Source organism: Lepisma saccharinum, chromosome 20 (assembly GCF_977018435.1).
Source record: "Lepisma saccharinum chromosome 20, izLepSacc3.1, whole genome shotgun sequence".
In the NCBI taxonomy this organism is placed as follows: domain Eukaryota; kingdom Metazoa; phylum Arthropoda; class Insecta; order Zygentoma; family Lepismatidae; genus Lepisma; species Lepisma saccharinum.
The window spans coordinates 42,908,336-42,922,639 of record NC_139248.1 but is presented as its reverse complement, the minus strand read 5'-3'; the positions used below and the strand labels follow the sequence as shown (position 1 = coordinate 42,922,639).

General features: G+C 37.2%; 1 protein-coding gene across 2 annotated transcripts in view; it reads left to right on the top strand.

Annotated features, from left to right (window-relative positions):
• Positions 1-996: 996 nt before the first annotated feature.
• The window catches only part of SmydA-3 (SET and MYND domain containing, arthropod-specific, member 3), a 32,993-nt gene continuing 19,685 nt past the window's right edge, over positions 997-14,304 (top strand). The window contains exons 1-2 of one of the 2 annotated variants that reach the window (XM_083141425.1): positions 997-1,204; positions 4,770-4,942. In XM_083141425.1, the coding sequence (XP_082997551.1) occupies positions 1,181-1,204; positions 4,770-4,942 (197 nt within the window). In that variant the 5' untranslated portion in view covers positions 997-1,180. The remainder of the gene's footprint in view (positions 1,205-4,769; positions 4,943-14,304) is intronic. The other variant, XM_083141426.1, reaches the window with a different exon arrangement.

The window sequence follows — 14,304 nt, the reverse complement described above, 5'->3', positions numbered from 1 at the left end:
TGGATTGAGTATGCAATGGTGGTTAGGTAAGCAAATCAGGTTTGAGGGCCTCCAAAGTAAATTGGTTCTGTCCACAGGATTTCCATCCCTTGCTCTGCAGTGTTGAATTTCTAGTAAGACCCGTTTCACCTTAATTCATATGTAAGTACAGCACAATCTCAACTAGTGGTCCCACACCAAGGAGCTAGGGAAGAAAAACTCGCGGTTAGAAGGGAATCTATGTTCAGTTTGTGGAATAGAGCATTGAACAGAAGTTATTAACCGAAAACCACCTCATGTTAACCAACTTTAAATGTATAGCAATTTCTTTCACCTTACAAAATTTAGGTGATCCTTTCGTCTCTGCGGTGCTGGGCAAATTACTGCGTTAATTGTTTTACATACACATATTTGAGCATGGAAAGGAAATGGCAAGGTCCCCATTAAGTCTTGTTCATCCCCCCCCCCCCCTTCCCCGCACTGCGGGGTTTTGCGGTTTATAGATCTGGCACTGGTAAGGACTTATGACATGTGTTATATGTTGTATAAATTTACACAACAAAGCTCTGAGTTCAGCTCACTCAATCTTATTTCAAAAGATGGGGTCACTGCAAATATCCAAAAGGTAACGCGATAATTGCGTTACTTCTCAACTGTGGGCAACACTATGTAAAGACAGGCAGATGTATGAACCGCATGTGACTAATTGATGGTCCCTGGGTTTATGAATCCACCCACATCTATCTATGCAGAATGGTATTTTCTCATTCTATTCCTCTGATCCCGCTCTTCACGCATATGTAGGGCTGCACTTATCTATGAAGCTTACCGACACTAAAAATGCTCATTCTCACTTGGCAATGGAACCAGAAAGCCTGTTCACGAATCAATCTACAATGCGCAACACTCCTAAGTAGCAGCACACGTTCAAACTTAAAAATAGCCCTGTGCCCAACGCCACCGCTTAGAAACTATCTCTCCTTCAGTAACTTGTATCTGACATTCCCGACCAGCACACGTGGACTAAAAAAAGACTTCTAGAATGTACAGGAACTCCCTTGTCTTGGCCGTGTGCTTCCTCGAAAGTTCTAGTCATTCTGTAGCAGCTTATAAAAAGCTTCCACGACCAACTGTTTGATTTAAGGATTCATCTTGGTGTTAAGTTAACATACTTTTTCTAGTTAAGCTTGACAGTGTTGAAATGAAGCCACACCTACCTGATTTGGTAAGTACGCCACTTGCACTTGATTCTCTTGTTTGTACCAATATTATTTGTGCACTTTAACCACTGCAAAGCTAACTAGCATGTGACACCTTCAACATGGTAGCCTTCTTTGACCCTAATATGTGTTCAGGCTTCGTAAAGTCTCATGTTTTGATTTATATTAACGTCGTTCTTCTACGTTCTTCTTCTAGTTAATTGTGACGATTGGTAACGAACGTTTTTGAAACCAAAGACAAAGAGCGTATTATAGAACGCTCTTTGGTTGAAACAGAGGAAACAAACAAAGAAATATCCATGCCTTGCCTGGAATTTGAACGTCTTGGAATACGAAATGAATAAACTAACCACTGGGCAAACTTGTAGCCATGGGAAACGTTTTGGTTTTAGAGGCAGTCTTGATAATACTGACATGGACTTTATTTTATGTCATACATCTGTTGAAGTCTTGTTGCTGAAATATCAATAGTTGTTATTCATCGTGTCTGATTTTAACTTAACAGCTGACGTAACCCACTTAACATTTTTTGTTTGTTAATTAACCACCTCGCCATTAAATGACTTCTTCATTGAAGAGCTTAAAATATACTGCTGGACAAAAAAAAACCGGACACTTGCATTTTTTGTGATAACGCAATGGGTCGATAAAAGCTCTGGTACAAGGGCTAACTAAATGTTGCAGAAACTGAATTAATTACGAATGCATAAACAAAGTCCGAGCCTATGAATGGTGCATATGGTACTACATGATCTGCCGAACATTCTGTAATATACCTGCGAGCTGTTATTGCAATTCAGATGTCAAATATTAAAGTGTCCGGTTTTCATTGTCCAGCAGTATAGAATAAAATCGGGAGTGAAGATGACAACGTGGTCGTGTATTCAAGGGGTATCGGGTTTGATTTCCACTGGGGATTCATAGTGGTTGAGATTTCACTTTAAACTGTAATCATTTCCTTGACTTCTCTGAGCATGAATCGGACTGAAAACAAACTTTTTAATCCCACATAAGAATGACATTTGGAATCTTAAAATAACAAGTGCGAAGCAATTACATAATCAGGGCCTAGGTATTGGGAAAGAGGGACACCAATTTCGCATGAATTATAAAATTTGTATTTTGAAGACGTGATTTGCTCTTAAATCGATTAAAATATAATGATTATACTACAATATGCTCATAAATATAGCAACTATGACGTACTCTTAATAGTAGTAGATGTAAAAAGTAATAAAAATTCAGTACTAAAATATGAATTTTGAAATAGCACTGTTGACTGATAGTTCTACTTATTCTAGTTGCATATTCATGTCCATGTTTTTCTCTCGTACATGTTCACTTCATGTCAACCTTCGTGGCAGAGTGGTTTGCACTGAGCACTGCGATACCAGGGATTCGGAGTTTGAATCCCGTCCTGGGTATCGCATGGGTGTTCATTGTGAGTGTCCTTTCATCAATTTCTTATCATCACTCAGCACCCTCATCGTCTCGTACCTAAAAGTGGAAGAAAAGCGACGCTAAATAATACAAACAGCAAATCGTAAATGTTCACAAATGAGAATGGTAATATAAATTATTCAAGTGGAGTATCAAGTAAATTTATCTTCAGATATTTATTTACTCAGATGTGAAAAATACTGAAAATAAACAACCTGTTCAGTTAAAAAAAATACTTCCTGAACTCCAATACTTGAAAGATTGATTTGATGTGCAATGTATCAATGATATAAATATCACATGCAGTGTGTTCCAGTTTCCTCTATTTAATTGTAATCCGTCGTTATTGATTTTTGTTGTTTACTGTAGAGTCGCTTTTCTGCCAATTTTGGCTAATTTCTACGATGAAGATGAGTTATGATAACATGAAACTGATGACTGGACACTCAACTATACATACACCCTGGCCAGGACTCGATCCTTGAAACTTCGGTGGTGAAATGATGATAAATCGATCATTTAATGCGCTCGGCTTTGCCGTTATTGATAAACTTGATAACTAGGATTCCCCCACATCATTTGAGGATGTAAGAGATATAGAGACAGCGTCGAGGCACTGCAAATGTTCTGTTGTTTAAATGTTTATTTACGATTCCCAAGGTTTGAACGAAACAAATTCCAGAACGGTTTGAAAAGCAGCAGGAAAAAGTTTGAATGCGGTTTTTGCTTTATTTTTTAAAGTTAGTGAGATCTCACACTTATGGAATACCTGGAAGAAGCATGTTGTTCTGAGAATGCTTTTGTAGTTTCTCCTTACATCTCATTTTACATTTTCTTGTTGTCTTTTGTATCTTTTCCTGTATTGCATCGCATTTCTTGCACTTTTGGCTAGTAGCGACGATAAAGTCGAAGGGGACTGGATTACATTAATAAAACGATAGCTACTAAAAAGAAACAACTATGTCCATCGGCTGCTCAGTAGATAAATACTTTGGCGCCCCAGGCAGGATTGTGGTTTGGCGCCCGCCCTCGCTATCAAGCATCCACATTTTATGTGCATCCTTTGATATTTTCTTCTTATGCCATGGTTTGCGATATTTTAATTCTAGAAATTTTGAAATGAGGAAACAAAAGAAAACTCATTTAAAATAATATGTTATATTTAAAAATTCTGTAAAGTCGGCGAATGGCAACAATTTCACAAAACTAACAAAAATATTAGCGACACGACGTAGCCAGGATTTTATTTTTCAAAAAGGAATCGCAGAGAAAAATATTTCGGCGTAAGTTTCATGCCAAGTTGAGAGTGTCAATAAGTGAGCATAATGTAAAATATATACCTATATACAGGGTAAGTCTGTAACTCCGTACGTATCAACCTCATAAATCCAAAAATATATGATAAAGATTTTTTCGTGAAGTGGTCGAACAGAGAACGTCATGTACCGAGTACATTTGCACGTGGTGACCCTCTCAACAGGAAGTATCTAGGGGTCACTTCATGACTTGAAAATCTTCAATGGGAACAAGGGTCAAGTGAAGCCTTGCATGTTTTCCTTCTCTGTTTACCTCTGCCAAGTGTATATTTCTGACTGAAATAATAATAATAATAATAATAAAAGAAAAAAACAGCCTTGAATGATGGCGGCCAAGGCTTTAGCCCCCTTAGCCTACATCTTGCTACGGGCCTGTCCAGCGGTACTCGAATCCGAAACGTTTGTAGCCAGATTGAGTCGACAACTCCATGGGCTTGGTCGCTTGTTTCATATGTTACTGCTCTGAATTGTGTTATCACATCTCATTTTTACAGAATATGATTAGAGAGCTGTGAAGCTTGTTGTACATGGAACAGACGTAGGGGAACGGATTGGTCTGAAAGGAGCGATGGAGTAATAGTATGTGAAAGCAAGAGAACGATGAGGGTTAGTATGTAAATAAGGGATTTTGGCCTGAATAATTTTGAGAACTACCATGAAAAAATATCTAACGTCTAAGCTTCATACGATACGAATTAAATACATCTTAATAGAGTTTTCATTTTTGGTATGTGATTTAAAATATACTATGTTTCGAATTCGAATACATATAACGATACTGAAAAAACACATGCTTCACATGAAATCATTTTAGGTGCCTGCTAAGGGAGGCGAGAAGTGCGCCGTGTGTAGTCAACCAGCAAGCAAGCTGTGCGATGCCTGCGGAGGGGCAGCATACTGCGCAGAGAACCACCAGGAGGAACACTGGAGCACACACAAGGCAAAATGCTGCGCCTATAAAGTTCTGCGAAATGATAAAGTTGGAAGGTGAGTTGAAGAGAGATAATCCACAAACCTCTTATCTCTTGTTTAATTTCTCCTTTGCTTGTCGCGACAGCATTAGGTATCAACGCCTATCATAGCAAGTGTTATTTGATATTCAAGTGCTCATTTGTTCACTAGTTATCCAAGTAGGTGAGTGCTGAAATCCTTCTAATCTTCCTTTTTACCTTTATCAACACAAAATGAAAAAAAAACACAACTGGAAAACTGCCAAATAAATAAAATGGTACATGACACCTCTCAGAGTCTCAGACAAAAACGAAACCTGAGATCTCTTTTAGTTTGTTGCAATATTACCCATGTAAACGCTACATAATCTTTTAAATGTTATATTATTATTATTGATATTCACCTATTACATTATCATGATATAACTTGTTTGGAAGATATTTCACTTATTTCATAACAGATAGCTTACTAACATGTGATTTAAACTTCATGCAGAAACAAATCATCAAAATATATAAAAAAAAAAAACTACTAATTTTAAGAAACGCTAAATAAGGCCTCCTTAAATATTTGAGAAAATACGAGTAGGCATTAAATAATGGTTAAATATTGTTGTCTTTAACAGTTAATGCTTTGGCCGCGAATAACTTCTGTATTGTGTATCTTTAGTTCAGATCTATGTTTTGTCCAGACTTTCATTTTTCTGCCAAAAGGTGATGTTTTCAATAGGCTTGGCTTGCCAGTCATTACACTAAAGGAACTTGTATTGGTACTATCTTCCATATTTGTATGTTAACAAATACTCCCTCTGTCCCATAATTATTGTCCGGTACATTTTTGTTTGTTGTGTCGTAATAATTGTCCGATATTCAAACTGTGACATTGATGTATACAGAAGAAGAGCATGAAACACGGGAATGAGTCATACAACTTTATTTCTCAAGGATCAGTACAAATTGTGCTTTCCATCTGCCTCTTCGTCTGTCATTCCTGTCCTACCATTTTGGCATACCGGACTATAATTATGGCACAGAGGGAGTATTAACACAAATCAACATATGTGATGCAAATTATTTCAAGATTTTCAGCAACATTATTTCCCTTGAGAACATATTATTTTACTCCTGAGGCAGACTTCATGACCTATTTCAATTCTGCTTTTAAGGTAGTCACATTTCTCCTACATTTTTGTTCCTTTGGGGAGTTCTATCTATAAAAGCTTTATTCTAACTGTGACAGGCACGTATCCAGGAATTCTTTTCGGGGGGGGCTCAACACCATTTTTTTTAAGGGGTATAGTAAGAACCTCACAATTGTATGTTTAAGACCAGTCGTGGCAATTGGGTTCCAAAACGGGGCGGGGGGAAGGGGGGTGCGGAGGGCGTTGCAAGGAAAGTTTACTTTCTCTTGGTAGCCAAGGCTTAACATTAAGAGGCAGAAAATTTTGAAGCAGAAAAATAAAAAATGGGGAGCAACTATCCCTTAAATCGTTGCCACTGTAAGGCTATCATTTTAATCAGAACGTGAAATCGGAACATTTTTTACCACTCGACTCCTCTGTTTCCATGCATTAATAATGTGTGCCGGAACCATCTCAGTATGTGTGTTTGTCCATTTCTTCTCATCAGGTATAAAAACATCTATAGTATCTTTGAGTGTTTTTACGATGGATGCACGGGATGGACAATCCACTCGACAACGCGAGATCCAAATTGTGGGTTGCGAATTGGACGCAGACAGCTCTCGAATATTTATCTCTGATTCGAGCCTGAACACCACTAACGTGTCTTGTCCTCCCATTTTTTCAGCTCTTATAAAAGCCGAAACCCACCAAATTGTTCAGATTCAGGCCTTAGCACTCACAAGTGTTCAAAAATGCCTGTCACAGCTTCCGTAGTCTTGTTATATATCGGCACGAAACAAAGGAAGTCTTCTCGAATACAGGTGGATCACTAAACAATTAACGCATAATGAAAACCCTTTCGTTCCCAACACATCTAATGTTTCGTCTCCCAGTATGATCAAATGCTTACTCATTTATCTCCAGTGACGTGCCCAAGGGAGGGTTGGTGAGGTAATAACCCCATTTGACCCAGTATTCCTTTTTTTTTTAAAAAAAAAAAAAAGAGGAACGTCAAAGACAGTGAAAAAATGGCAAAATCAGGACTGACCACCAACAATAGTATGCGTAACCCCTCTCCCTTCCGAAAATCCTGGGCACGCCTCTCTTTATCTCGGACACATTTTTTAAAATGAACTCACCAGAAGTTTTTTTTTTCATCGTATTGGAGATTGAAGTAAGATGCGTTCTTCCAGCAGGTTTGAATATGATCCTTTAGGGTGCTGTCGTCTGCCTGCCTTCCCACCTAACCTTAACAAGACCCTAATTTTCCATCCTTGTGACTTGGATTTTCAAGACTTAGGAAGGTTTCAGACCGAAGGGACACGCGATACATGTCGATAGGAATGGGCCAATCAACAGCAACGTTTCACACCGTAGCGACACAAAAGGCCGCACAAACCTAATCTTCAGGCGACATGGTGTGAAATCTCCCTTATTAGGCCACTGTCATTGTCATCTTGAAGTAGTAGCTCTTGTTGACTACAGAAAAAAATATCCTCAACCGGTGATAATGCTCCTCAGTTTTCTTCTCTCCTATATTTTCTGTGCTTGTTCACTATACAGGCAACACCTTACGATTTGATATACACAGGACATGTACTATGTAGACATTGTAACGAAAAATCGGTTGAAGTCAAGGATGACTAGGTGGCTCAGTTGGTAGAGTCCTGATTTGGGTCCTGGTAGAGCGTGCAATTTCCGCCTAAAATGTCTACATTGCTTTCTCTTCTCGACATTCATAAAATTTTCGGCTGTCTCTTTATGGTAGTTAAGTGTTTGAATGTGTTTCGAACCCAGTAGGCTTAAACAAAAGTATTTTTTTATATCATGAAATTCTCAGACTGCATATACGAAGTTTAGTTCTGGCAAAACTAAATCATCACTCAAAACTTTGATTTTCAGTTGATCTATGCAGTTTAATATCCGGTACTGATGAAATATTCACTTTAGAGAGAGAGAGAGAGAGAGAGAAAGAGAGAGAGAGGCCTTGATCTCTTCGGCCCTCGAACCGAGCTAGCACTTCTCTGAGGCCCCGGATGTTCTGCTGTCGTCAATGTCTTCATTTTCGAATCACTATATCTTATAAAGCAACCAGAGGACGCTGACTGATCTGATCACCAATCGACTGTATGAATTGTCACACTTACCTCTGAAATCTCATTAACCGATTCTTTGTACAGATCAATCGAAAAATTGAATCGGCGTATTTATATCCTCATTATATTGTAGAACGTTCCGCAGATAAAACGATTCGTTAATATCGCCAGTAATTGACTCCTTCTCTCATTCAAGAACGTACCCTCTCGCGCCTTCCAGAGATTAGAAATTACAACGAATCGCCCTACGTGTGGCTCTACCTTTGTTGTGCAGCTTCCAAATGCTGGCAAGTCTCTACATAGTCCTCAAGTTTGCTGAGACATCACCGAAAGCGCAAGAAAAGTGTACGTGCAATATTACCAACAACAGGGTTATAAAACATTCTTCGTCTTGCCTTGATACTTGTCTATCTCCTTAAATCATCCTCACATTATTCAAAAAGCCAAGAACCTGATTTTATCTAGTGTAAAATAAAAAAAATCCTGGGAAGGGGGCCTCGAGCCACATCAACCCCACCTTGGATACGTGCTATTAACAATAACAGGGTTATAGAACATTCTCCATCTTGTCTCGATAATTATTTCTCCCAAATTATCATGACATTATTCAAGAAGCCAAAATCCTAATTTTATCTAGTGTAAACAGAAAAAAAATCCTGAAGGGTGGCTCAAGCTTCCTGATTCCCACCTTGGATACGTGCTATTGACAATAATAGGGTTATAGAACACTCTCAGTCTTGTCTCGATAATTATTTCTCTCAGATTTATAAATTTATTATCTTCACATTATTCAAGACGCCAAAAATCTAATTTTATCTAGTGTAAATTTAAAAATTTCCTGAGAGGGGGGGGGCTCGAGCCACCTCATCCCCACCTTGGCTACGTGCTATTAATAATAACAGGGGTATAAAACATGCTCCGTCTTGCCTCGGTAATTATCTCTCTCCTTACATTATTTTCACATTATTTAAGAAGCGAAAAACCTAATTTTATCTAACGTAAAGTGAAAACTTTCCTGGGGAGAGGGTCGAGCCCCCTGTGCCCCATCTTGGATACGTGCTATTATCAATTACAGGGTTACGGAACATTCTCCGTCTTGCCTCGATAATTATTTCTTTCCTTAAATTATTGTCAGATTATTTTATTTCACACCACAAGAAACAAAAAAAACTCATTTTATCTAGTGTAAACCTAAAACTTTCGGGGGGGGCTCGAGCCCCCTAAGCCCCCCCTCTGGATACGTGCCTGAACTGTGATCTTTGCAAACTAGATGTTATCAAACTATAATATGTTGATTGATTGATTAATTTGATTTATTTTACTTCGCTTTTCTTCCACTTTTGGATAATCGCGAAGATGAGGATAAGAGATGATATGATGACATTTATGAAGGGACATCCACAAAGAACACCTGCCCAGTCCGGGTTTCGAATCCGGGAACTCTGGCATCGTAGAGCCACGGAGGTTGGCAGAAACTATAATATGTAAGCACGAAGCATTTATTCTCTTAACTCGACTATAAGATCTGAAAGTTCTCGATCTGAAACCAGAAGAGCCAGACCTGCAGCCGCAGCAACTAATTTCGGGTTGCCGCTGATTCTATTAGCGTCATTGTGACGTTGTGTGACGTAACTGGCGACTAGAGGTTATGTAACAAATATTGGCTCTAGAGCTTCGTGCACGGGAAGGATAGCAGGAGATGTTCCTTAACTGCTCATAACTGGTAAAATCAATCATTCAGCCGCACACGATGTACGTTTGGAACGAAAGGAAACGAAAACACCAGCAAGATATATATCAATCTGTGCCTCTTTAAGAGTTAATATTTGGGTATTCGTTCCTTACTTAACGATGAGGGGCAAAAAAAAAAAAATAACAGCAGTGGCTTATTATAATGAAGGGTAAAATATTTCTAATGCTCGCACCCATTTAATGACTATGATAAAATACATAAAAAGTTAATTTAAAACACAGTTACATGCAAAATATTTTATATTCATTGAGGCAGGAACAGTATAAAAACACAAAGACGAGGAAAGTATGAAGAAAAAATATAAATTCATAAATCCATATTTAAATAAATATTAAATATTTATTGGTATCAACATTAATCTATAGTACTGTAACATTTCGTATGTGTTATTAATAGCAAGAATTATGTTTCGAGTTGTAATTTTAACAGAAATACTATAATTATTTCATCAGGGAAATTAGATAGTCTCCATCATTTCCAAAACCGAAGCAACCTTGTTATTATGAACCAGCCGGAATAAAGTTTAAAAGTGGCCTTAAATTACACAGAATATATTATTTATAGGTTAGTAATAACCCATAGAGATAGTATACATTTAATTATCTACACCTCGTGAACTTGACACTTAAAGGAAAAAATATCGGAATTCCGAAATCAAGTTTTAGAATGACACTGCATTACATGGATGCGCAAACTCTTTAACAGAATTTAATATTTATAGATTAACAATCATCCCGAGAGATAGCATGCACTTATTATTATCTAGACCTCGTAAACTTGACACTTAGAGGCCAACATGTGGGAATTTGTAACTCCTTTTGTATTTGACTCCTTCAATGAAATTTAATAACCAAATCACAACCCTATCGAATTCAATTCTTCGAACTTGCCTCTACAGAAGTTGCTTTACCACAATCCACGAATGCTGATGGATTTCCTCAAACACAGGTCTTTTATTTTAGGACAGGAAAAGTTGAAAGCATTCTGAACAATTCCTAACGAAAGAAAACAGAGAGAGAAATAACGAAACCAATCAATTTAACGTAGAATATTTAAGGAAAGCAATAATATTTATATAATAATATTTACAAAATAATATATAATATATTAAAAATAATAATATTCTTTATGGTCCGTTGTGACAATGCAGGACAGGGTCTCGGCGTCTCGCTTTGAAGAATGAAAATGATGGATCATGTATTTCGCACATTTCTCTAGTAGGAGAGATGACATCCTCTCTTCATTTTTAAGCACTGCCTAAAATTAATGTTTGTAGCTTTATAAATCTATCTTTGTGTACTGATTTAGTTTAATAGTTGAACAATTACAGGAAAGGATAACAATTTCAGCAGCTCACGACCGATTAGAAAAGTGTAGAGCCACGAACATGTAAACTGAAGAGATTGACGTTTTGGCATACGCATCTGGTTGTTCTTGGATCTTTATTTTACACAATGAGTCCAAGTTAGTGATGACCGCATACTCGGTCCAGAGTGTACTCCCAATCCAAACCGTCTACTGTACATTACCATAGCGATTACGTGAACATTCCAGTCTTATATGTTATATTTAGCTGCATCAAACATGAAACTGCTTGCAATGGTTTATCGGTATGACACCACATACTACACATACACAGAGAGGGGGCGAAGGGGGAGAGAGAGTTTATAATCGAATGGTGCTGGGATCTCTTGGTATGTCTACGTTTACTTCCTGTCACTAGTCTTGGTCCTCCCCGATGGCGTTGTGGTAACGTTGCCGCCTTGTAATTAAGGGGTTGGGTTCGATAGCCGGTGAAGGCACATTGCACAGTGGTTCTGATCCCACTTTAAGCTGTAGAGCCAGTTCCGATTAGTCTATCTATGCATAAAGTGGACTTAAAACCCAAATCAAACAAACTGTCAGCAATTTTATTTTCATGCATTAAAAATTAGAATGGAGTAATATTAGAAAATATGAAATAACGATTAAATAATTAGTAGATTTTATTACCGTTATTTGTCATGACATAATAACATCATAGAAATCCAGTATTTCGTCTTCCCTACAACAATTCCCACTCTTTTAAATATAAATATCTGAACGCAGGCTACAGTATGATATTACAAAACAAATCTGTATCCCGAGTAAGGGAAGAAAAATGAGTTGTTACCTTCCGACTGTCACTGCAAGGATAAAATTATTTAAGGGGTAGCGGATAGAGTGAGAAGGGGAGAGAGTTTTGAACAAAATTAGTCACACAACAGAAGAGTTTTGAAAAGTTCAACTGGATTAAAATTCGCGTGTGAACGATATGAAAATATTTTTCATCGGTGGTCTATATTTGGTTGGTATCAGTCCTCATTAATATTGATTGACTAAGAGTCTCACTTTCGAACGCATATGTTTATATTTTACATATTGAAATGAGAATCCATTGGCACGACATACAAAAGACAAAAGAATAGGAATGCAAACGCCAGTCAAACCGTTGGAAGAAACCAAGTTTTCGGCCTTCTTCCGAAGGTAAAAATGACCCTTCTCTTTCGGTGGGGCGTGAGATATGTTTGTATAATAATAATAATAATAATAATAATAATAACAAAAAGCTTAAATATTTTATTCTCCACAAATACAGGTTTCCGTCTCGAAGGATATGGTGTGTTGGGAATACAGTAAAACAAGGACAAAAATAATAGTTTTATTTTGATGTATGAAAGAGAAAATGCGCACGGTCCATATTGAGTCCCGAGGTGTGAATAAACGAAGAATAGAACAAATAGGATAGAGGGAAGGAGAAAAGTGGACACAACATTTTACTTGTTCATGTTATGAATAACGGATGACTCTTCCCTGAGGGACCTCTTAAAATCTCTCCAAGTTTTCTTTAGATTTTCATGGTTGACTTCGATGAATGGACGAAGGTGAAACATTTTCAGTGTACAATTTTACTTTGATATTTGAAAATTGTCACAATTACAAATTGTATATTTAAAATTCTAAAAATTCTAGTAAAAATAATTATTTTGTATTACATATTAAACTCGAGCAGCCTCACCATTACAGTCAAATATTTCTGAACATCAAACGAGCTTATAAGGGCAAAATACAGTACACATGGTCACATTGAAAGCTACTGTATATTAAATTACTCGGTGGAGGCACATTGCACAGTGGTATGGATCCCACTTTAAACTGTACGTCCAGTCCCGATTTTCTTACCTGTACATAAAGTGGACTTAAAACACAAATTCAGAAATCTGACTCAGCTATATTAATGTTTTTCATTATCATATTGCAAGGAAGTCAATAAGAATTTGGTGTGGAAAGAGTGGCGTGCCCAAGAAGAATAGCAGGGGTTATAACCCCCTTTGGCCCAGTATTCCTAAATTATATAAATTTAAAGGCAGGGAGAAAAGGCAAAATGAGAACTGCGTACTAAAAAGGTATATGTAACACCCCCCCCCCCCCGCCTTTCGAAAATCATGGACACGCCACTGTGTGGAAATATCATGCATCAATATAGTTAAACCTATCATTGAATAAATATTGAATATAAGAAAAGGAAAGCACATTAAAAGAACAGTGATTTGTAAATTGTCAATATTGGTGTTAAAATAAAATTTCTTGCCATATCAACTATTAAGCGTTTGAATAAGTTTAAAATATTATATTTGAATGTGTGAACTAAGTCTGAAATAATTATTTTATAAATTTTTATTATTTGTATTATAGACATAATTTGGAAAGTACATAACGTATTGTCTTATGTCTATAGCAACATATCTAGTAAGTATTTTATTTTAAATTTCGTCCTGATTTTACCTAGCTTCTTAGATAAGATTCACTGACACAGTAACACCGAGACACAGCCTAGCCTGCTCCAGTGTGACTGTTTGTCCCTCTAAAATTCGTAGTTGGAAAGTTTGTATGTCCTTAATTTGAATCTTTCCACACCAGGATCTAGGTAATAAAGCTCCTGACATAATTAATCGATTCTCGCGAACATTAGGTTCCCACGTGCTGGCAGATACGCGAGGGGCGTGGCTGCTTGTAACAATGTCAAGGAACTAAGTTGCAATTAGAGTGGAACAGGGAATGTAAACTCGTTTGTGTTGACTTAAACAAGACAAAAAGCTAAAATCAACGTAAATTCTCTGCTGTCTGTTTTCATTACACGCAATCGACTGATAGAACGATTGGCAGAGTTATGAATCCTGAGAATGAAATCTAAAAATATGGTAACACTGTTAAGCCTTGTTTCCATGTTAATAAAACATTAAAATGCTGATCAAGGCAAACTTTTTAGTATAAAAAATATACATAAAAACGTAACGTTTCCATCCTCTAACAGGGTCTTCTTCAGACAAATATTTACAATAAATTGATGAAAGATACAACCATCATCTTATATATACACTCCCAGTACAGGGTCCATACACAAATG